General features: G+C 40.9%; 1 protein-coding gene across 2 annotated transcripts in view; it reads left to right on the top strand.

Annotated features, from left to right (window-relative positions):
* The window catches only part of LOC117755085 (ephrin type-A receptor 6-like), a 157,139-nt gene that overhangs the window by 107,970 nt on the left and 26,602 nt on the right, over positions 1–22,567 (top strand). Inside the window, exons 6-8 of one of the 2 annotated variants that reach the window (XM_034574596.1) lie at positions 17,775–17,899; positions 18,822–18,984; positions 21,494–21,596. In XM_034574596.1, coding sequence (XP_034430487.1) covers positions 17,775–17,899; positions 18,822–18,984; positions 21,494–21,596 — 391 coding nt within the window. Of the gene's footprint in view, positions 1–17,774; positions 17,900–18,821; positions 18,985–21,487; positions 21,597–22,567 lie in introns of both variants that reach the window. The other variant, XM_034574597.1, reaches the window with a different exon arrangement.

Below are 22,567 nucleotides of genomic sequence, written 5' to 3'. Positions count from 1 at the left end.
TAAATGTCCTCACAATGATGGTATTGAACCTAAATTAGCCCTCATAACTATAGAAAGACATGCATTCAAACACAAACACACACACACACACACAACCACACACACACACACACACACACACACACACACACACACACACACACACACACACACACTTTGAATGTTAGTTTATTTCAAATGTAGGACTGAGGTGAAAGAATTGATGGAGAAACTATTGCAGAGAGAATGAAAGCAATGATGTGGAGTCAAGAAGTGTGATATTGATGCAGACAAAAAGCAACAAAGTATCTATGTGTGTGTGTGAGTGTGTGTTTTGACGTTCACACACGTGCGTGTCTGTGTGTGCCTCAGTGTGACAGCTTTCAGAGCAGCACTTCTTGGCCAGCTGATTCTCTCCCATCTGAAATCCTGAGTGAGGATTATAAAACCAATCAGCAGACGATGATTGCTGCAGCCCGCCTGTGATTGGATCACAACCCAGCTGCTGCCATCAGCTCGACAAAGAGAAAGAATGAGAGAGGAGAGGAGAACGAGACGCGGGGAAAAGAGAGCGATGAGAAAAGAGATATATGAAGAGAGCCGTCCGAGGGAGGCACGGTGGTGGGTGGAGGAGAAACAGAGAAGAGGAAACAGAGAGAGAACTTAAGATCAAGATCTTCAGCCTTTATTGTCCAAGTCATATTTACTCCCAGCAGCAAATAACAGATTTACTCTAAGTGTTGCCTGTGCTGGTTACCTTTCATGTGGGCCGCTCTCAATCTGCTTGCTCTCCTCTCCAGCTAAAAAATTACCCATGACTCTCCTCTGTTTGTTCTGCTCCACATCCCACAGTCATTGTGCCGGATTTCCACAGCATACGTCCTTAATACGGCAGCATGTGGGGAAAAAAACTCACTCAAAGGAGAATAAAGCGACACATAAAAGCTCAGAGTCTGACAGCTGTTTCAAGTCACCTTCAGGTTTCACTGATGAAGTGATGTCTCTTTTTCATTTATTATATCTTGTGTAAGGTTGAGTCTGACGCCGGCACGTTAGTTCAGTGGAGCGGACTGGGGATATTGACTATATAGTGAAATGTTACAATTTGCATATTTGGTGTTATTTCAAGGCATCTAATTAATTGGTATAATATAATTAATATCTTAATATGATATGAGGAATCTCTATGTCTGTATTTGTATGTATTAGTATTAGTATTAGTATGTATCCTGGTGGCCCGAGGAGGTACTGTGGTGAATTTCGTGCATTTATAGATTTTAATAAACAGGCGAACAGGGCATAGCACATGGAGCTGGGACTCATTGTTCTAAGTGACATCAGTGATCACGACACGTCACAAACATGTCTGCACCTGGTCCATGGGTGTAAATCCAAGCTGCAGCTAAAAAACACCTCAGCCTTGATCTTTTAAAGTGTTGGAGTATTTCAGACAGCGATCCACCAGTGTGTTGCTCTGTCAGCTCCACACTTTGGAAACATCTTCATCACAGCAGCGCAGCTCCTCTTCACGAGCACTTGAAGTGAAAGCACCGGAGCGTTTTGTCAAGTTGGCACAAAGACAACACAGCATCATAAGTGTTGTTTACTTTTTCAATGTGCTGAACGTGTGTCTCAAAGAAAACAGCAGTAATTATCCTGAGGACCTTGACAATGATCAGTGGGAGTATTTTAGACAGAGATTCAAATAAACTTTGCGCAGTGGAAATGTCTCATCAAAACATCATATATCAGGGTTGTCAACATGCAAAAACATACTTCTATCAGTAGTAGTCATGTATTACTGATTTTCAAAATGTTTCCTAATCCAATGAGTATTCCTGCATTTTTATATTTCCTATTTAGTCTAACAGACATACAGGCTATGACACAGTCTATATATTGTTTCAGTTGTTTTCTTCGACCCACACCAATGCATAAATGGCTGACATTGGCCACACCTTATTTTACTGCACAACCCAGTTAGGACAAAGTGAATTGAGTAAAAGTTTTGATCTAAAAATGTTCCTCCCCAACGACAGACATTCAGACAAATCAATCAACATGTTCTTTGTATCATTTCACAGGCCTAGAGTCACTTTGAACCTGTTAGGGTTGGGCCATGTGCCAAAAATGTCCAATCTCCCACCATCAGCCAAACAGCCACCAAATGGCAGCATGCCCGTACCAGTCAATTCAATTATAGAAGAGCTGTGACCACTTGTGATCGGATCTCACTTCACCGCTCTGTGTGCAAATAAACACAACAATCATTTGTGTTGGTGGATATCAAATCATGTTGTTCTCACTCAGTCTGAGTTTACACGTGTCCGATGACACAAGTGTGAGAGAGAGAGGGGAAGAGAGTGAGCTGAGTCAGCAGGGGCTGAATAAAATAACTAATGCACAGCTGTGAAGAAAGATTTTTAGATAATATATGATAAATGCCAGTTTGTAGATTTGTTTATACAGTTGAAATAATTCTTCAGACAGCTTATTCACAAAAAATAAACTCAGCCAATCACTGATAGATGATATATTCGTCCAGTCGCCCAACGCTAGAACCTCTGCACTGTTAGTGGCTCATTCTCTTCTCTGTTGTCATTTTTGAACCACTCAGATTTTAAACTATAACTCAGATAATCATGCACATCACTGCCTCCACCAGCATGGATCTGTGCCAGGGAGAGGGAAATGAATGATATGCAAGTATCGCAGACTGGTCACAGTGGGTTTAATGGAGACAGTGATGTCCTCCATGATGAATTGTTGTTGATATTTCACTTTGGCTCCGTCCTCTTCCACAGTCAGCAGTATTTTCAGCAGAAGTTAAAAACTGTGTTGCTCTCCGGCCCAAATTAGTATCTGTAAAGGAATCAATATGTCACCTAATGTGTTTATTTTACGATGTTATTGTTTCATATTTACTGATTTACTGAGACAAGGATGAGTCACAATAACATTTAGCATCACTATTATTATTATAATAATTATACTGAGCCCAAGCAACAGTATATGTTCAGTGATTCGGCCTTGTGGCTTTGCAGTGCCCAGGGTGGAGCAACTCCCACTATGTTCTTCTTCATCCCTTTTTATATCCCCTATAGAGCCTCACACGGCCATTAGCATGGCTGTAGAATCCCTGTCTTGTTTATTAATGGTGGACACTGTGACATGTGATGATATTTTAAACAATAATGAAGTACAAGTACATAGGGCATGTGCAGTAAGTGCTGTACATGTACACATGCTTTTCTGGTTTTATTAGCAAAGGGTGTTTGGTCTAATGAACATTCTAAGACTAAGGGCTTTATATCCATCTACCAAGTCTCTGTCTGTTTGTATGTGACTCACATATCTTGGCACAACTGTTCATCTTATCAACATCAAACTCTGTGCAGTGTCGAATTTGGTGTGATATGACATGTTCATTATTAATAAACTTGCAGTGCTCTGTAGCAGCAGCAGCAGGCACAACAAAGGAAACTAGAACTGATTCTCCAGTTCAGGGTTCTGCGAACTGATTCAAGTTTCACCGAACTTTGAATAAACAACACTGCACTAGTTGTAGTTTAAAGCCCTGATTTTATCACTGCAATTTTAAATAATTTTTAGAATATACCATTGTGCAAACCATAACACTTAAACTTAAAAAAATATATGTTTTAGTCTTGAAATGCAAAAGCTTAAGATAAGTACCAAAGGATGCAGGAGGTTCTGTAACAGACCTGTGCTTTGTATATAGTTAACTACAAATTAGAATAACCTTGCTGTTTCAATCTAAACACAAGATTATTTCATTTACTCAGACATAGAGTTTTAGCAGTGCACGTTTAATTTACTGGAGCAGTATTAAAGCCTTTAGTTGCAATGTCATGGGATTACATACTCCTCTGTAGCAGGGAGCAATAATGCTGACCCACAACAATGCCTTAACATGCAGTAATTTAATTAATCAGTTTTGCCTGTGGCGAGAGAGGTAACCTTATGAATGCAAAGAAAACGAGGAGGTTGTTTATATCACTGTCGCATTCCTTCTCTTTCTCCTATACAACAGCTATAACCTGTCTGTTTTGTAACATTAAAATCTGCTGGCAAACGAGTACAAAGCTTTTATTACAGTGCGGCAACAGGAGATGTTGATGCAGTCTCTCAGATTCACAGCCAACTGAATACAAATTTGGACATGTGGCACTTTGTGTTCACTTTTACAGTTTCTGTCTCTGCTGTTTCACTAAATGTCAAAATCTCCAACAATCCATCGAGATCATGCCAAAGTTTTACCATTCGTTTCATCTCGTGTGAAAAAACGACCGGCTCTATTCCCACATCAAGGCTTGTGATCACAGTAGCTCCTGCAGGCACGATGTGGCAACACATGATTCTGGCAGACATTTAACAACAGTGAGAATAGTGGCCCGATGTGGAGAAAGACTTTCAAACTTAGACTTTCAAATTTACTATACATTTATGGAGGATTACATTTTTAAGTATGTGTTGTGTTTACTTTGTATTTACAAGGTCTGGAAATGTATTGAGTGTTCTATTTTGTGTTGTGCACCTTTCAGTTCACAAGGGGTTAAATGATATTCAGTTATCAAGTGGGAAATGTGCGACATTAATAAAATATTGAGCTGTCACAAATATAAAACTGATTAGGATTATGAAATCAATTGAAGTGTTTCTACTTAACTCACTGTCGAATTTGCTAAATTTGTACTTTAAAGAAAATAAATAAAACTCCACAAACTCCGGTTATATCCTAGTAGCAGAAATAAAAAAGAATGGCTCTAATTTAAACTAATATCAACGTGTTGTTGTGTATCCTTCACAATAATATTTCAGCGTGAAATCATGTTGTCTTCCAGCATCTATCCTTCATTTATTTTGAAGCAGGGCGCTCCCAGTGAAGCTCTCGTTCTCACGACAGGGAAGAAGTTAATGGACCAAGATTTGTGGATGTTTAACACTTCCATAGAACAGCAAATACCACTGAAGGAGTCAGAATCCCAACCATCAGTTAAAGATACATTTAAACGTAACATGGTGGGTGTCTTCATAGATATGTCCTCCACACTGATGTCATATGCAATGTCTTTTCGGTTGCGATCCGAAAGCTTGTTGCATTTGGTCTCAAACAATTATCGTGTGTTGTTGACAAAAGGGGGGGGGTGCCCAGAGTAAACCCACATAGAGGCCCCAAAGGGCAAAACCACTCTGTGCTAACCCACATGGGGCCTACATTGGATTTGTGTGGGTTTACTGGCATAGGCCCTGCAGCCATGTGGGTGTGGGCATGTTTACAAACAGGGGCGTAGTGGGGGGGTAAACGCCATTTACGTACCTTTTTAAATACAAAATAGAGTTTACTCACCTTTTTTATGGTGGTTTACTTTGTTATCGTCTGGTTTTTAAACTTAATTTCTAATGATACTGGCTGGACATTAACTTGGCCTTTAACTTGTTTATGTTGTTGTGTGTTATTATTACACATGCATTTATGTAAAAGCAGGATTTTACTGTCGTCTCTTAATATATTTTGTTTGCAAAAATCTTAATTTTTAAAGTAACTAGCAACGATATCCCTATCCCTCACATTTGTATATAGTAATTGATTAAATGTACTTAGTTACATTCCAACATTGTTTACCCCACAACGGCAATAATAATTAAAACAATTCTAATTTATTGGTTTATATGATTCGATTTCAGTTGTTCTCAGTCTATATATAGTCTTGTGCATGGGTGACTGAAGTTCATCCACCTTTTTAGTGACGCGTGAGTGAGCAGATGTTTGCTTACTGTGTTTGTTGGCAGGTTTGTTTAGCTGGCTTCCCGTGGGGCTTCATTTGACCTGGGGCATCTGTTGCCCCCTACCTATTTTCTGCCTTTCAGCACCCTCTTTTATCTATGTCCATGACCTGCTGCAACCACACACACACACACACACACACACACACACACACACACACACACACACACACACACAAATATAAAAGCTCAGACTAAGTCTGTCTTGACCTGCGAAAAACAACAGATGTGGAGTCAAAAATTTGACTGTAAGAGGTGGTTGTTGCATTTTAGTTGCACCATAAATACTAAATGTGTGAACTTTGACATATCTGCATTTGCATTTAGGTAAAAGGGTTAGGGGTGTTTTGGGATTGTGAAGGAAAATGAGGGCAAGAACGGTTGATGGGGGTGAGAGGGGACATTATAGCACAGCTGGGCCCAGCAGGGAAATCTGTACCTACAGTATGTTGCCCTTGTATCTGTTTACTGGTATTGAAGTTAGAGCATATACATATAATCACCTGCTTAATATGGGTAACATCAGATCAGTGGGCTGGGGACAAAGTCACACAGTTAATACAAACTTAAGGATTAATATGAGATCAGTTTTAACCTCCATGTTATTGACCTCAGATGTTGTTTCTTGTCATCTCTCATGTCCTGACAACAGCAACAATAGTCATTAATAAAAGCATTTTGCTATTTACATGATCGATACTATTTATTGGGAGTAACCAACCACATTGATCTATTGTCTGTTAACTTTTCCTGAATGCACCGCTTGTCATGTGTTAAAGATACCGAAGGACTGCTAGCATGTTGATATTTAGCAGGTATAGCGTTTAGCATGGTTTAGTGTATTAAACTGTGTAAGAATATGGACGACATGACCATTCCTCAAAAGTGAAGCCAAAAAGTCTTCATCCTGTCTCCTCCATGTTAGTGAATGGGACATGGACCAAATTATACAGGCTAAAGTGTAAGTGATATACATGATTTCTTTCATTTTAATGGTTCTTATTATGCCAACATTTGTTCAAGTGTTAATTTAGATTAAAAGATGAAAATGATACACGAAAATGATATGACTCTGGCTCCAAATCCACAAGATGGCAGCATTAGTATGAGTATTTCTGGATAGAAGGAGGAAGTGGAGAGGAAGCGTCGTCCATCTTTATATACTCTCTGGTTAGCATAGATAGCATAGGTGTTAACATAGATAATTTGCACTAAACAAAAAGTACAGTTGAAGTTGATGTATATGTTCATATTTCATACATCAAAAGAGAGAAATAAGAGAATAAATGTAAAATACTTTGCACTGACGGTGCTGTTAGACAACAAGTTCAAATCAGCTAGATAATAAATTCAGCACGCAGACTGTAGCTGGACGCTGATAATTGGAAAGTGCCTTTTTGAATATTTGAAGGCCATGACTGAGCCGCCCACATGTACAGTTTTGTCTGTGGCCATAAATATCCAGAGCCAGCACCTCTGAGTTCTCCAGACGCACGGTAACTCACCTATTCACCAACCAGCATTAAGAATAGCTATTTCCCAGGACTGCTATTCAGCACTGTTCTGAGCAGGGAGGTTTGAAGGAAAAAAGATTAGCTGCTGTATTTCTACTCCACAAAATGATTTATGCCCAGACTTTTATCAGGAAGATTCTTCCCCCCCCTGCAAAGATCATTTCCCCCGACTTCACCTCACAACGGGAACTATTTTAAGCGTTGGCTCATTAATACGGAGTGATTGGATTCATTGTTCTGCAATCCTGATGGATGTTCTGTGAAGTTTTCTCTCTCAACTCCCACCTCAATCCCCTCTTCAATCTTCAGGGAGAATTTCCTCCCAAGAATGCAGCGCCATTGTCTTCTGAAAGTTAGATAAATCAGTTGCCAGTACCCTTTGTCACTTCAGTTCATTTAAATGACATTGCATTAGCCTCACTCCATCAAACCTTTCATAATGACAGCGGTTCTAACTTAAATCCCCGTAGGCCTTTATACATTTTAACAACCACTGAAAACACACTCAGCTTAAGGTATTACAGTTTGTACTCGATTTGGACAGTGTATTCAAATGTATTCAGAGTAAGACATCAAATATACTGACGTGTTTTCTTTTATCAAGCTTCCTGTCTCCTTTTTGTGAGAGACACCATGTTCATGACGGTCAGTACTTCATCGTTTGTTAGCAAATCCCTTACGTCTGAGAGATTTTAACAAAAGATAATCTGCAGGTGTCATAGGAGTGGTTTTAACTTCATAACGCTTTGTTTCCACTCAGTTTGTTGACTATTTTAACTATTTTCATTCTCTTGAAGCAACATTATGCACCTTGTCTTCTTTCAGCTACAAAATCAACAGCTGAAACAGAATTAAGTTAAAGAGTAATGCCAAAAACTAGATCAATCAAAAAGGCGAGGCCATGAAGGATACAGAATGTTTGGCCACGTTTCAATTCAATCAGCGGAAATACGCAGTCAGAGTCTTGTCCAACAATTGATCGGCTTTGTTTTATCTACGTAAAAACCTCTTGGACTTTGAGCCCAACACAATCATTTTCCACTTGTGGCTGTTGCTAAGCAAAAGTTGCATAGTGATACATGGAAGTGCCAGTCAATCAATGGCCAGACAAAGTTGAGAAGGAAACTTCAGAGCAAAATGGCTTTTCTTTGTTCCATTGAAAACATGGAACACATTTGTTGAAGTTGTGACTGATTGGCCCCCACAGGGACGATGTTAATCTCCAACATGTACTGTGACCATGTGCATTAGTTGTGCTTTTACAGTGCATGCTGTCTTCCCTATTCTCCATGGAAGTCTCCATTCACACAGCATTGTATCTATTGGTTGGGCTATTTTTACCTCCTGGATGGTTGACTTTGACAGCCGGGCTGTGTATGGATGTCTCCACTTGAAATGAGCTCTATAGGAATAAGCGTCTTGCCACTCTGTCTGCTTTTTGCTCTGCTGCAGTATGTCTGTACTGGGTGCTATAGGGGGGTCGACTGCTATTTATACTGTACCTCCAGTGCAGAGGCGCTCCATCCCTCTGCCTATGCATGACGGAGGAGAAGGAGGCAAGAGGAGATAGTGAAGCTATAGAAATGTTTTTTATTCTGTCCAGATATTCAGTTTGAACTATATTTATAACTCAAAATACCTTTTTTTACCACTAATTAGTTTCCTGGAAGAGTTTAATAATATATATTGGTAAATGTTTCTGTTGGAACTCAAGACCATTACTGCCATTTCCATCACCATTACTTTTATTATGAAATCTGAAGGAAATGTTTTATTAGAATCAATTTGATATAAAAGGTTTGGAAAGTGGTGCCTTAAAAAAATCTAGTTTGAACCAAGTCACACAATTACACAAAGTAAAGGATTTTTCCTATTAAAATTCATTGTTTAACTTCTGGCATTATCGTCTGCATCTTCATCCAACTACTCTGAACCTCTTCCTTTATAGGTTTAACGTCACACATGTGAAAATATTTTCCGCATCGACGTCTGCGTCAGCCCGTATCTGTGTCACTTTCCATTATGAATGCTTGGTTTCAGCCATAATGAAGCTTTTAAGTATTAGCATGAGAAGTGGACAGGGTGTTAAGGACAGGGACCGACAGGGAAATCAGCTGTCAGCAGCTAGATGCTTCCGTTCTTCTCATTAATTACTTTTGGGGAAAGAGAGGTGGAGGCCAAATGAGTATTGATTGTGGTGGGCCAGCGTAGGGGCCGGTTTCCCTGGCCTTTCCCACACGTCATTGCCTCTCCACATCCCCATTAAATGGGAACAAGAGGGATCAGCGCAGAGCTGGGGCCCTATTAAAGATGGGACCTAAGAGTGTCAGACCAGCTCGCTAGCACACAAACTTTGACGTGTGACAGTAGACAGTGCTTCTTCTTTTCACTTTGTGTTCATCTTTCTTTTAATCTGTCTTCCACGGCCTGAGAGCGGATTGTCAATAAGCAGACAAAGGTTTAAACGTTACAAGCTGTTTGCAAGTCAATGACCATCCAAAGTCAAACTTTGTCTCCCTGGGTTTCTGTAATTTGTCTCTCTTCTCTAGTTACATTCACGACTTCTATTTCCTCAGTCTCCTGTCTCCCACCGCAGCTAAAAGTCACTGAAATAGCTGCGGAGTCTCAGCAAGGTCTCCTCCCTTTTCTCTTCTTCTCACTGCCTCCCCCATTGCCTGCTTTTGTTCCGTGACCGATGATTTTAATTACCTGTTAACTCCCTGTACTCAGCAGATACACATGATAAATTGTCCGGGTAGCTGTTGCAGCCACCATCTGGATGGGGCAAGGGAGTCTAAGGAGCTTTTCTCCACTGTCACAGTAAAGACAGTCACCACAGCAGGGGAGGATTGCAGGTGTACCAAGGGAGAGCAAGGAACCGTCCCAGTTTAGATCCAGTTGACGGCTATTTAGTGTCACGGGGGTCACATCCATTTTTCCTTTGTGAGACTGCAGGCAGCGACAATATATGCTTCTCGAAAAAGAACCCCATGTCGCCCCAGCTGGGAGAGAGATTGTGTGGACAATTTGGCCGGCAAATTGCAGCACTTTATATGAAGATTGTAGTGAAGGAGCTGGAAGAGAGAGGGTGAAGCCCCTATAGACACATTATAGAATGTAAAATGTACTGATGCACAGGTGCTATTCAATGACCAGTATAAGTGTTGAAGACCTAATAGGAATCTCCCGAAATGGCACTTAAATCTTCATAGAAATTGCCTGAAAACAACCTACACAGAAATGAATTAGCTGTCAGCAATCCATCGTGGAAAAAATCTGAACAATTCAGAAGGAACCAGTTTCATGCACCATTCAGATCTCTTTTAGTTTAGAGTCTATATGTGTTGGTCAAAACTATAGAACTGCATCGCCATCATGATGGAGATGGCAATGGTGCCAAACTATCCTGGATATGATCGCTATCTTGCCAATTTGTAGCCAGAGTCTGTGCAGTAGCAATACAGGAGTTAGCAGGGTCCCGCCCATACACACACTCGACCAATCGTGAGCCAGTCTCAGCTGTGAATCATGACAATTGTCTTTGTTTTTTAAAGCATCAAATAACTAATTTAAACCAAACTTATCAGGAAAATTAACTCTTGTGTGAACAATTACCTAAAATGACAGAAACTTTGTTTGAGAAAAAATTATTTGACGTGTACTTTGACCTTTTATTATGGGCCATGTCCCATTCATTAACGTGGAGGAGGCAGGGTTTATGACCTATGCTGCAACCAGCCACCAATCAAGAGCCATGGAGAGCTGTCATTTTGTCCATCTTAAATACAATGTCCCTGTATTTATATAGCTAAGCCTGGTGCACACAAGAGGATTTTCAACTCTTCACCTATTTTAAAAACGTGGGAGACCGCAGCACAGATTTTTAATCTTATAATCGAAATCGAGATCGGGGAGGCTTCTGTCTTAATGGTAGCATTAAGATTATTTTGTAAACCCCTCACACTTCAGGATTATTTGGGCAGATAATCTGTAGCGACTGACCTCCAGACTGACACCCCTGCTATTGTCGGAAAGGGCAAATCTGGTCTCAAATCAGCCCGATCATCCTCTCGTGTGCAGCAGCCTTTACTAGTCTTGATGACTAATGACAGTACAGTTTTGCCATTCACTCACTCTCACACACAGTCATACACGGCATCTATATGCAGCACTTTCTCTTTCACAAATCAATCACACACTGTCGTCAGGGGCAATTTGGGGTTCAGTATCTTGCCCAAGCACACTTTGACACTTAACTGACCCATAAAGAGAGGGAGTGTGCAGATGCCCAGACAGAGGAGGGTTTAACTGAAACTTTCTCCCAGTAGATTGTTGGATGTAATGCTCGGTGTTATTCTCAGGTTTATCAGTGACATGTTTCAAACGACACAGCAGACGGGAGTCTCTGCTGTGACAGTGAGAGGCTGGTGACAGCTGTCTCATCTGAGTGGGTCCAACGCGAGCTGAGTTAACCCTCATCATACGCAGGTCCGCTGTCAGACTGAGGTTCGTAATAGTCCTGGTTTCACAGAGCTCATTGTTACAATCCTTTTAGAAATAACAGCCACTATTACATCAAGTGGCTGCATGATTCGATGAGTCATATTGAAGCTCGGTGTCTTTACCAGAGTTCTGTGATAGACTGGTGACCTGAGTGGGATTAATTGCTGCCCCCACCCCCATCCTCCCCAACCTTAAAGTGTAGATAGTGGATGGATAGATTTCCGTACCACAGCAGCTCTGACATTTTTTACAATAAGTATTAGTCCAAAAAATGATGATATTAAAGGATGCGGCTAATTTATTTATTATAAGTAAGTCAACATTTTTGTAAATAATTTGCTGTCTTGGAAAGAGCTACTTAAGAATTGTAGAAGGTACCTTATAGCTGTCTCCGAAGGTCAAAGATTTTCTGTTGTGTCGTGTTAGTAAAAATAGACGTATCGAGTTGCAAATGAGATTTTTTGATTTATTTCTTCAAAAAAGTATGTAACTAGGGTTGGCTACCAAACAAATGCCAATCAGGCACCAACTTATAAAAACAGCATGTGCCCAGTTAACATTGCATTTGGCAACACACTCTCTACATGGCTCTGGCAGCCAGAACGTAACAGTTAGGTAGTAGCTCCCACAAACTCAAGTCGACACAACAACAACTTGCCTGAAGCTACATGGTTGAAAGTGTGACGCAAAAAAGATTCCAATGTCAGGACTTGCACCAAATATAAAGAAAATAAATCACTTCTGTGTAAAAAGGAGGAATATGAGAAACTTAATGAAGCACCTGGGAAATAGTTTAAACTGTTAATACTTAATTTGTCAAATTTCTGAATAGATGCACTGTATGAATATGTGTGTGAATGGGTGAATGTAAAACTGTACTGTAAAGAGCTTTGAGTGGTCATCAAGACTAGAAAAGCGCTATATAAATACAAAACCATGTACCATTTAACAAAAATAAAGCTGTCCTCACTGGTGGCCATTGTTTTGTGCTTTTAAAAAATAAGAAAAATAAATTTCAAATCTGGCACAATTTAGACACCGGCACCGTTTTAAAATGTTCAATTAAGAAAGAAAAAAACAGAATGATGCCCAATCCTATATGTATAACTATGTTTCCCAAATTATGGAAGTATATACTTAAAGAAATACTTTGATAGTCTTACAAAAAGGCAGGGATACAGTGCAGCAGGTGGATAACAGAGGTCAGTGCTAATTCATTTCAGTTATACTTTGCTTGATTGACTTGTGCAGACCAGTCAGTTATTTGAGCCGGTTCCACATCCACTCTCTTTAATCATACTTGACCCATGAGTTCACTTGACCTCAGTCACGTCTCTGTGGTGTTAATGCAGAGAAGATGACTCGCAGTGTAATGGGAAGGAGCTCCAGCATTATTAAAGGTTAACCCTATTAAAGGCAGACCCTATGTCACTTCAGATCTGTGTCGCGGGTTGTAGAAGCAACTCACACAAAACCACATTCGCACACGTGTTCACACACACACAGACATTATTGATCCTATAAATGTGACATTGCTCCACCGGATTACTCAAAGTCCCAGTGGGGTAACGCTGGAGACAACTTCAATCCATTCTTTCATTTCCTTGTGCTTCCCTGAAGCAACTTTGAAGTGCCTTTGAAGCACGCCACATACTTGACAATGTCAGACAGTGAATACAGGCAAGGATTCAATTGAATTTTTGTATGTTTTTGTAGCTGATGTGCGCGTCTGCGACTAAATGCTGAAGGACCAATTTCCACCGGCTTCAAGACAAACACAAGCACACACCTAGTAAAGAGACTGACATGTCAATATGACTGTTGTAAACAAGAGCACCTTTATGTGTGTGTGTGTGTCTGTGTGTGTGTCTCCCTCACTCTATCTCTCTATCAGCAGTGAATCAGCGGAGTGTTAGGACATCGTTTAAGCCCTCACACAGCATCAATACTGGCTCTATTGACTTTTTTAAACAGTTAATGGAAGCCTTTAGGGCAGGAAAGCTAATTAAAATCATATGCAGGTCAAGCTCATTTAAAGACTCCCCATTAGTTTATGTTGAGCTTAACCACGCTTGACTGGAAAATCCATCCATCGGGCATTGTAATTGACTGGTGTTTCTAATGGCTTTCCAATGCTCCCGCATCTCGGAGAAACAGAGTCGGTTCCTCTGGCAGATTTCATGCTGCAGCTCTAATAACCCACATGCGGAATCATTAAAGATGGCTGCCATATGTACCTTTGTCCTCAAAAGTATCTTGTCAGTGCCCCGAGACACTGAGGTGTTTCTTACTCCTGCCTTTGGAAAAAAATAAACAACGTGCGCCCACGCTGCACACAGAAGCAGACATGATTCACCATATTGTCTGGTGTGTTTGGACTCTGAGTTATATTATTGTTACAAACCCAGATCGAGCTTTCGAAAGGATAAACATATGTCTATGCTTTTTTGTCATGAGTCTTTCGTGATTTTAAGGATTAATAAACTATTATTGGGCTCTAGTTACCTTGCATCTAGATGGCATGGGGTTATGTTCACAATCAGAGTAATGAAACCAGCTAGAAGTCAAATTAATTTGATGTAAATTGCAATTGTCGGATATGATCTGATGGGCACCATGATGCTGCGGCGATTAGCACTGTCGCCTCACAGCAAGAAGGATCGAATCACGGTTTTTGGGGGGGGGGGGGTCTTTCTGTGTGGAGGTTGCATGTTTTCTCTTTGTCTGCGTGGGTTTTCTTCTGTTACTTCAGCTTCCTACCACAGTCCAAAGACATGCAGATTGGAGTTGCTTGGAGTCTTTAAATTGACCATAGGTGTGAATGCGAGAGGGAACAGATATTTCCACCCCACGTCTCGCCCAATGTCAGCCGACCCTCAAAGGATAAGGGCTAGAGATAATGGATAGGTGGATAGATGGATGATGGATGATCTAGTAGGGACCTTCTTTTCATTGTCTCTCCGTTAAGACAATATACTGTATGTCGTTATGTTTGGAAATGATGGCAGGATTAGAATAACTGTGGCTTTTGTGCGATTGCTCTGGGAACTAAATGTTCCTTTTTCCTCGTCTTGTCTTTCCGTGTCTGTTTCTCTCATGAGCGGTGGGAGGCTGATTTGAATCTGTGACTCAGAGGGATATAGTATTCAGCCTGTGTTTATTGCTCCCTATTAGGGGCCAATATGCTAACTGCAGATGCCAACCATCTTGCTGTGTCTTAGCTCGATGCCTTTCGCCGCATGACTCTAGCCACAGACCTGCGCTCTCTATCACCGCTGCTGAACCAAGCTGCCACGAGCAGCGCAGGAGGAACCTCAGCGCTCTGACAGAGTGCTTCATTAGAGTCAAATCAGATAAAATCCCCCTGAGAGGAATTTTCTCTTTCACTGAGGACAGAAGGAGCAGAGGACACGAGCACAGTCTGAGTAAAATGGTCATATGAGGTTATATAATATATGAATAACACTTAATAAGTAGTAAAATAAATGTCAGTAGCATTGGCTTGTTGTTTTTCTGAAAAGCCGAGGCTGGGTTTTCTACTACAGCTGCTTCATACTCTATTTTTATAATAACACATACATGCACTCACATCAACCTCAACATACACATGTATGCACACACCACACACACACACACACACCACACACACACACACACACACACACACACACACACACACACACCATGCCCTTTGAGCTTGATGATTATGCTTATATTATTAACTGTTTTCACTCACGCATGATATTACGTTGTTCTGGTTTTTCGTTAACATTTCAGTCAACCTACCAAATTTTAAATGGCTATTAAGGTGTCGGTTATTAAGGAGAAGCCAAGCATTGAAATACATTTTATAATGTAAACGTGATTGTATATTAGACGCTGCCCAGTTTACTGCAGACAACACATTACAGTATGATCTAAAAGCTACAACGTCGTATTAAGGCCTTAAGGAAGATGAAAACAATGTGGATAATGTCATAATATAACAAGAATTAAGTCATAATATTATGAGAATGTAGTCATTATTTAATGAGGGTCAGAAAGTCATAATATTTTGAGAAAAAACAAATCTAAGAAAGGAGAACCCATGCTTGCCGTAGTTCCACTTCCTCTGGATCCAAAATCTTGAACCAATCTCATTGGTTCTTGAAAAACTACAAAACTACTTTAAATATCATTCAGATGCAATGATGGTCTCTCAGTCGATCACAACCAAACATTTTCTCCAAGTCTGTGTGTTCAACAGGTTTATATTCTGATATTACCCGATAAAATGACACAGCCTAATCTTTCCGTCTTTATTCTCTTGATATTAGGACTTTTTTCTCGAAAAGTGAAACTCTTACATTTCTATCCTTTTTGAAACAACAGCCCAATAAATTTTTTCTCACGTACTCAACTGTGTGCCCTCTTTATAGTTCAGGTGACAGGTAGTTGGAGAACAATTGTCCTAAACAGAATGAAGACTCAACCTGCAAAAGTGCATATTTTTTCTTTTTTGTCTCCATCCCCCCTCTTCAACCAAGCTTAAAAACCCATAGGATTCCCTGCTCTATAATATACTCATACTTAAGATGCAAATTTGGAGTTGTGCTTAAGAAACATTTAGGACACGTGAAAACTTTGCAATGTGCATGAGGACACAAACAGGTAAAGCCAACAACAGAAGCAGATTGAATTGTCAGAAAACAGACAGGTGGTGGTGGTGAGGACAGCAAACACACACCAGTGGGATGAAGGGACCGGAGATGTTCACTTTCAGCTCCTTCTATTAGATTAGTAGCAGCAGGTCTCTCAGCACCTGACTAATAAGCTCAAACCCATACAGCCTGCACTTTCATCTCATCTAACAGATGAACCCTATCCCGACTCCCCCTAACCCACAAACCCTGAGCCCCCATATCTGATCCCTCATCTCCCCCCTGCTCACAAAGCCTCTGGCCCTATAATACTCAGCCTCAGCCGAAGTGAGAACTGAAAACAGCTTCCCCAGGCTTCTACTGAGGAATAAACTAGTCAGTGCCATTGTGTCAAACCGAATGCACATGAGAAAAGCAGGCCTCCATTTTACAGCCACATAATGAGTCAGCTCTGTAACATTAGATGATATAATATATAATAATGACTCTCATGGCAGTTTCATGTGCTGACCTCTCCTGAGAACCCGGTGCAATTATTTACCCGGCAGAAATTCACAAAGCAAATCTAATGCAACTCAGTCCAAGAAAAGATAGCTCCCTCAACTTATTTTCAATTAAAACTAGAGGGTCCTATGGGGGAGCTGTGTGAATGCTTTTCACTGTGATTGAGTGTGAGCATGGGTGTGGGATAATTATTGCTGACATGGTGGGCAGGTGTTGATCTACCGTGTTTGTTTCAGTGTGTGTGTGTGTCTGTGTGTGTCTGTGTGTGTGTGCGTGTGTGCGTGTGTGTGTGCACTGACTCACACAACAAGACCAAGACTCAACTGTCACACCAGCAGCTCAGGTTAAACAGCACCTAAATACTAACATCAGCATTTTCAACTATCGAAGTAATCATGCTGAAGTTTAGCAGTTAATGTTGAATGTGATCAGTTATTAATTTACGATGGGACCAGTACAGATCTTAAGTAAAATGATCTCTAACTTCTTAACCCTCAGTCATCTTTGTTATACTTGATTCATACACATGCTCGCAGTTCAATTAATCTTTTCCCAAACTATTCAAGTATATAAACACTTATACTATATCCCTCCAATTGTTTGGTTGATCCAAAACACACTGTAACACCATGCAGAAGTTAGGTGTTGATATAGTTATATCTTCAATTAAAGTCTGTTGGAAAGTTAATTCTTCTCCATCTGGTGTCAACATGAAACGTAAAAACATTTTATTGTAACACTCACTAAAGAGTGAATTGTGAATTGATTCATGTGGGTTGACTCCAGACCCTGAAGCTGACCTTTGCATGTTGTGTTTTCTAACCAGGTCCGACTGTGTTCGGGGCACTGAAGAAGGACTGGGCCTCTCCGAACAGCCTCGCTCTCTCCTGGCAGCAACCGGAGCAGACGGCACTTCCCATCCTGGACTACGAGATCAAATATTATGAAAAGGTACAGTGACCCCCTGCTTATGTCAAAAATCATGCAGGTATGTGAAATCCTAATGACATAGAGAGGTCCCAAACAGTTGACTCTACATAGGCATTGTCGCTGAAGGGTCCATCACAGTTTAATACAGTTGATGCTGTGAGCCATATTAAACTCATTATGTAATTTTTAAAATAAATTTGTTAATAAATGTGATGATATACCAACATTATTGTATTGAAATAAAGAAGAATCATATTATTTAGCTCATAAAACAGATATAAATGTGCAGTATATCACTTAAAAGGTGCTTCATTCATCATATCCTAGATTAAATAGTCATACAACTTTCTACAGGGTCCTACTGTGCTGTCATATCCACTATGTTTTCAAAATAAAGTAAAGTAAGTAATTAAGTAAGCTTGTGCTTTTGACCTCAGTATCAATGGAGCTGTTGCTGCTGCCAAATTAAGGACAGCATTGCAGAGGTCTCCAATTAATAATATGACAGTTCTTCATTTTTTATTGACAGCTTTATTAGTAGATAAATACACCGTGTCAGCACTGATCAGAAACTCAAATGTGGTATTATTGTTTGGAGTTAAAAAAATGGTGGATTTGCAGACACTGTTCTCTATGCACGATAACTACAGTCAACTGTTGCTCAATAAAACATTTTTTCCAGAATATATAAAAAGTCTCACTAAAATGATAAAGTAAAATCTTAGGCTCTCTTGTACATTGCAGCTGGATGACGCTCCTAATTATCATTTGTGCAATCAGCAGCTGCCATAGTGAAATAACACACATTTTTGTGAGTGCAAATGGGGGGGAAAGATGCCGTTGCACCTGTCACATAGTTAAATGTGGTCGTCCCTGAGTAGGTAATTTCTGGTCAACACCTCTTCTGAATTATAATGGCTCATATTCCTCGCTCCCCCCACAGGAACACGAGCAGCTGAGCTACTCGTCTACGCGAACCAAGGCTCCCAGTGTGATCATCTCAGGTTTGAAACCAGCGACTTGGTACGTGTTCAGCGTACGCACCCGCACGCCGGCTGGATACAGCTCCTACTCACCTAAATACGAATATGAATCCACAGGAGACTGTGAGTACCAGCGTAACCTCCAGCACTTGTCTTGTGTCCTTGTGTTTGTACTTCTGCTGATGGCTTGTTTTCAGATGGAAACACGATATTAACATGCACGTTTACTGTTTTGCACGTGTTTTTCCTCATCTTTTAGACAGAAAGTCACAGGGGGAAGATGCTATCGCGGCAAGTAGCAGCTCAGGGTCAGATGAAGTTTAGATCGCCCGGAGCAGCACCAGGGCAGTTTGTATCAGAGGCAGGCACAACAGCAAATAACTAACCTGAATATGAAACCACATACAGCAGCAACCACAAATAGGATTCCGACTATAGCGACTGGAAAATGTGTCTACGAAGGGAAATGAGCATGTGCAGCCTTAAAATCACAAACGCTAACACATCACACCTTTCTAATTTAAATTTAAAGTGAATGGTGTAGTACTCAACTGCACTATAACATGTACAGGAAATGTGGAGGTGGGAAGCCCATTAGTCTTCACACGTACAACATACTGCCCATTACTGCTGATTCTTTTCCAGCCCATGTGATTTTACATTTAACACAATGTGTTGTTCTTCCACTGCAGAAAACACTGGGCTTCAACCTGTATTTACTGTATAATAAGTGAATCTGGGACCTGGCAGACTTGTACTGTGGACTACCCCAGCATTTCACTTAGACTGATTCTATACAGTATATGACGGTAAAGCAGCACAAAGCTTTCTCACCCAGGACTTAATATTTGACAGCTAATCAGCCTAAATCAGCCTAAATTGTACAAACACACTATTGTAAATTTTCCCATATTACACTTGTTACACTTGGGCTTTTTCCTTTTGTTTGAGTGTCATAGCTTTTCTGTGTTTGAAAGAGGTATCTGAAGTTACAAATGTGTCTTCATCAATGGGAGTCCCTCTCCAGGGGCCTGAAATGGCAGCAATGTACAGTATGAGACAAATAATGGATATTTTCATTATTATAGCATGTAAACCTACACTGGAAAATCCTCAGATCCTAATTACCAACCTGCTAATGGTCAAAACATGTTCGTTTTAACTGAATGAGCTCATCTTTGGCGAGGATGAATCTCTACAGTGAATTTCATTTGGTTTCCATAAACAAACCCCAAACCCCTGAAAGGAAAACATATCAGTAGCAATGACAATCAAAGCATTGAAAACAATCAACAGGAGAGTGTGACTATACAACCTTCATGTTTTTTTTACTGTGTGTGTGAGTAGTAGCTTTATTGCAAGTGTAGTCATAAAATACAAAGGTCCAGCTGCCCTTTTATGTCAGGTCAGGTATTGTTGAGGGGTGATTTTTTGGCTTCACAGTGGCCCTCTCCCTTCCAAAGCTGCAGAGCTTTGCTTTATCCGCGGATCAGACAGTGCTCGGCCAAGCCTTTGTACCGGCCCGGCCCTTTTATCTGAGAGAGAGAAAGCTGATTTGGCCCCTGTCGCTCGCTCCCGCTCCGTCAGTCTGTCCGGGCCACCTGTCAGTCAGTCAGTCAGTCAGTCTCACGCGTTCCATCCATCCGTCAGTCTGTCACTTCCTCATCCCTCACTTTGCATTCTCCATCCTGTCCTCTGTCACCATGCTATCTCTGTCCTCACACAAACACACACACACACACACACACACACACACACACACACACACACACACACACACACACACACACACACACACACACACACACACACACACACACAGGCGCTCACCACATTACAACAGCTTCAATCCAACACATCTGCTTCATTAGTGATCTGTGTGAGTGCGTGAAGTTGATGGCTGGGAGAAATGTCTTGTGTAATCTGGTCACCGCCACTTTCACTCACCCTCCTGCTGAGTGATCTGTAATTACCTTTATCTACCAACACACACACACACTCTTGACACCGCCCTTGCACATAAGCTCCTGACTTACCTCTCACACACCCCCACGTTCCGTACAGTATAAAAGCACGCAGGCCTCACTCATTGGGCCGGCGACCACGCGCCCTGATCCTCAATTCATATTCATTAAGCGCACAGTATTATAGAAATACATTTGGTAATGGCAATCATCTTTCAATTATCTGGGATTCGTTAGCCTTGTGACGAGACCCAGAAAAGGGAAAATCATGAATATCAAATGGGACCAATTTAACCAAATGATCATGGACTAAATCACAATTTCATGAATGAATAATATTAATTAAACAGAAGCAGGCGGACGAATCGCTCTGGTATGAAGCTGACGGAGGGGTTTTACCATGACAAAGAGCTGATCAAACATCTTTCCATCAAGAGAGCGTATATGGTCTCTATGGTGCACTGACGGAGAGGAATATTTTAGATGTTGAATTAAAAATGTTCTCTTTCTTCTCGGGTTCCCTGCCTCCCATGTCATTTCCCTCTTTTCTTCCCTCACTGCTTTTATTATCCTTACGTGCTCCTGACATTCAACTTCTCACACTTAATGTAATTTTTACTCTTCTCCCTTTTCACGCCACCCTCCGCCTCCGCCTCCGTCAGCATCAGACATCGCCTCGGATCAAGGCCAGGTGTTGGTCATCGTCACAGCAGCGGTGGGTGGATTTACCCTCCTCGTCATCCTCACCCTCTTCCTCCTCATCACTGGAAGGTAAGACCGTTTTTTTCAATCTTGTGCAACACAAGTATTCAACTCGTTTGGTATGAGTTTGAACTGTGAACTTCCTGACAGTCCAGTTTTGATTGATGTCTATTTCACTCACTCTCTTGAATTTTTTAAGTTGTAGCAGTTTGAGGAGTTGTGTTAACCTTAAGCCGGGCTCAGACTACAGGAGTGTTCGGGCCAATTTATCCCTGACTCACCCCTCCTGACAATCAAACTTCAAATCCGATGTGGGACCTTGGTCAGAAGCAAAGTTCAGCCCAGATCATAATGTGAAGAGTTTGCAGATAAAGTCTCAAACCTCACAAACTGATAGTCCTGAAAGTCTTAACAATATCCTGTAGTGTGTGATGTGTCGTTATTTTCAGATCTTGCTGTGTGTGCATGTTTCAGATTATAGAGAAGAACAGAGGTGAGGTGTAAAACTCTTGAAGGCTTAGTCTGGCTTCATTTCAGTCTGAGCTCAGCCACCTTCAACCAGAGAATCAGCCAGAATGACCTACACGTATGTGAAGGTGCAGGGTCTAGATCGACCTTCTTCACAGCAGATATTTAGACTTCTCTCTGTAGGAGAGGCCCGGGTGTTCCTGATAACAACACTGCCTCTGTCCCGGTGGTTAATTTCATTATTTATACCAGTGCTTTGTGTCAGAAATTCTAAATGCCCCCAAGATGTAACTGCAATTCCTGTTTTGTGTGAACAAGACCAACTCCAACTGTAAATAGAGTGAGATTTAGGCTGTACAGATTTGGAGCATTTCACTTTCTTGTGCAACTAAATTTTATCTTCAGAAGCGGATAACTTCTCCTTCGCTCGTTCCATTTGCAGCAAATGATCTGGCCCCTCTACACCTGTGCTGAACCAATAGATAAAGTCTTTCCAGTGAAAAGTGTCTGTTTGTATCTGGCACTCTATCGGACTATCATACTATAATTTCACATTTAATGGTGTGTATAGT

The sequence above is a fragment of the Hippoglossus hippoglossus genome, chromosome 21, assembly GCF_009819705.1.
Source record: "Hippoglossus hippoglossus isolate fHipHip1 chromosome 21, fHipHip1.pri, whole genome shotgun sequence".
Lineage (NCBI taxonomy): Eukaryota > Metazoa > Chordata > Actinopteri > Pleuronectiformes > Pleuronectidae > Hippoglossus > Hippoglossus hippoglossus.
Note: the sequence above shows the minus strand (reverse complement) of the source record. Positions and strands in the feature narration are given on the sequence as shown.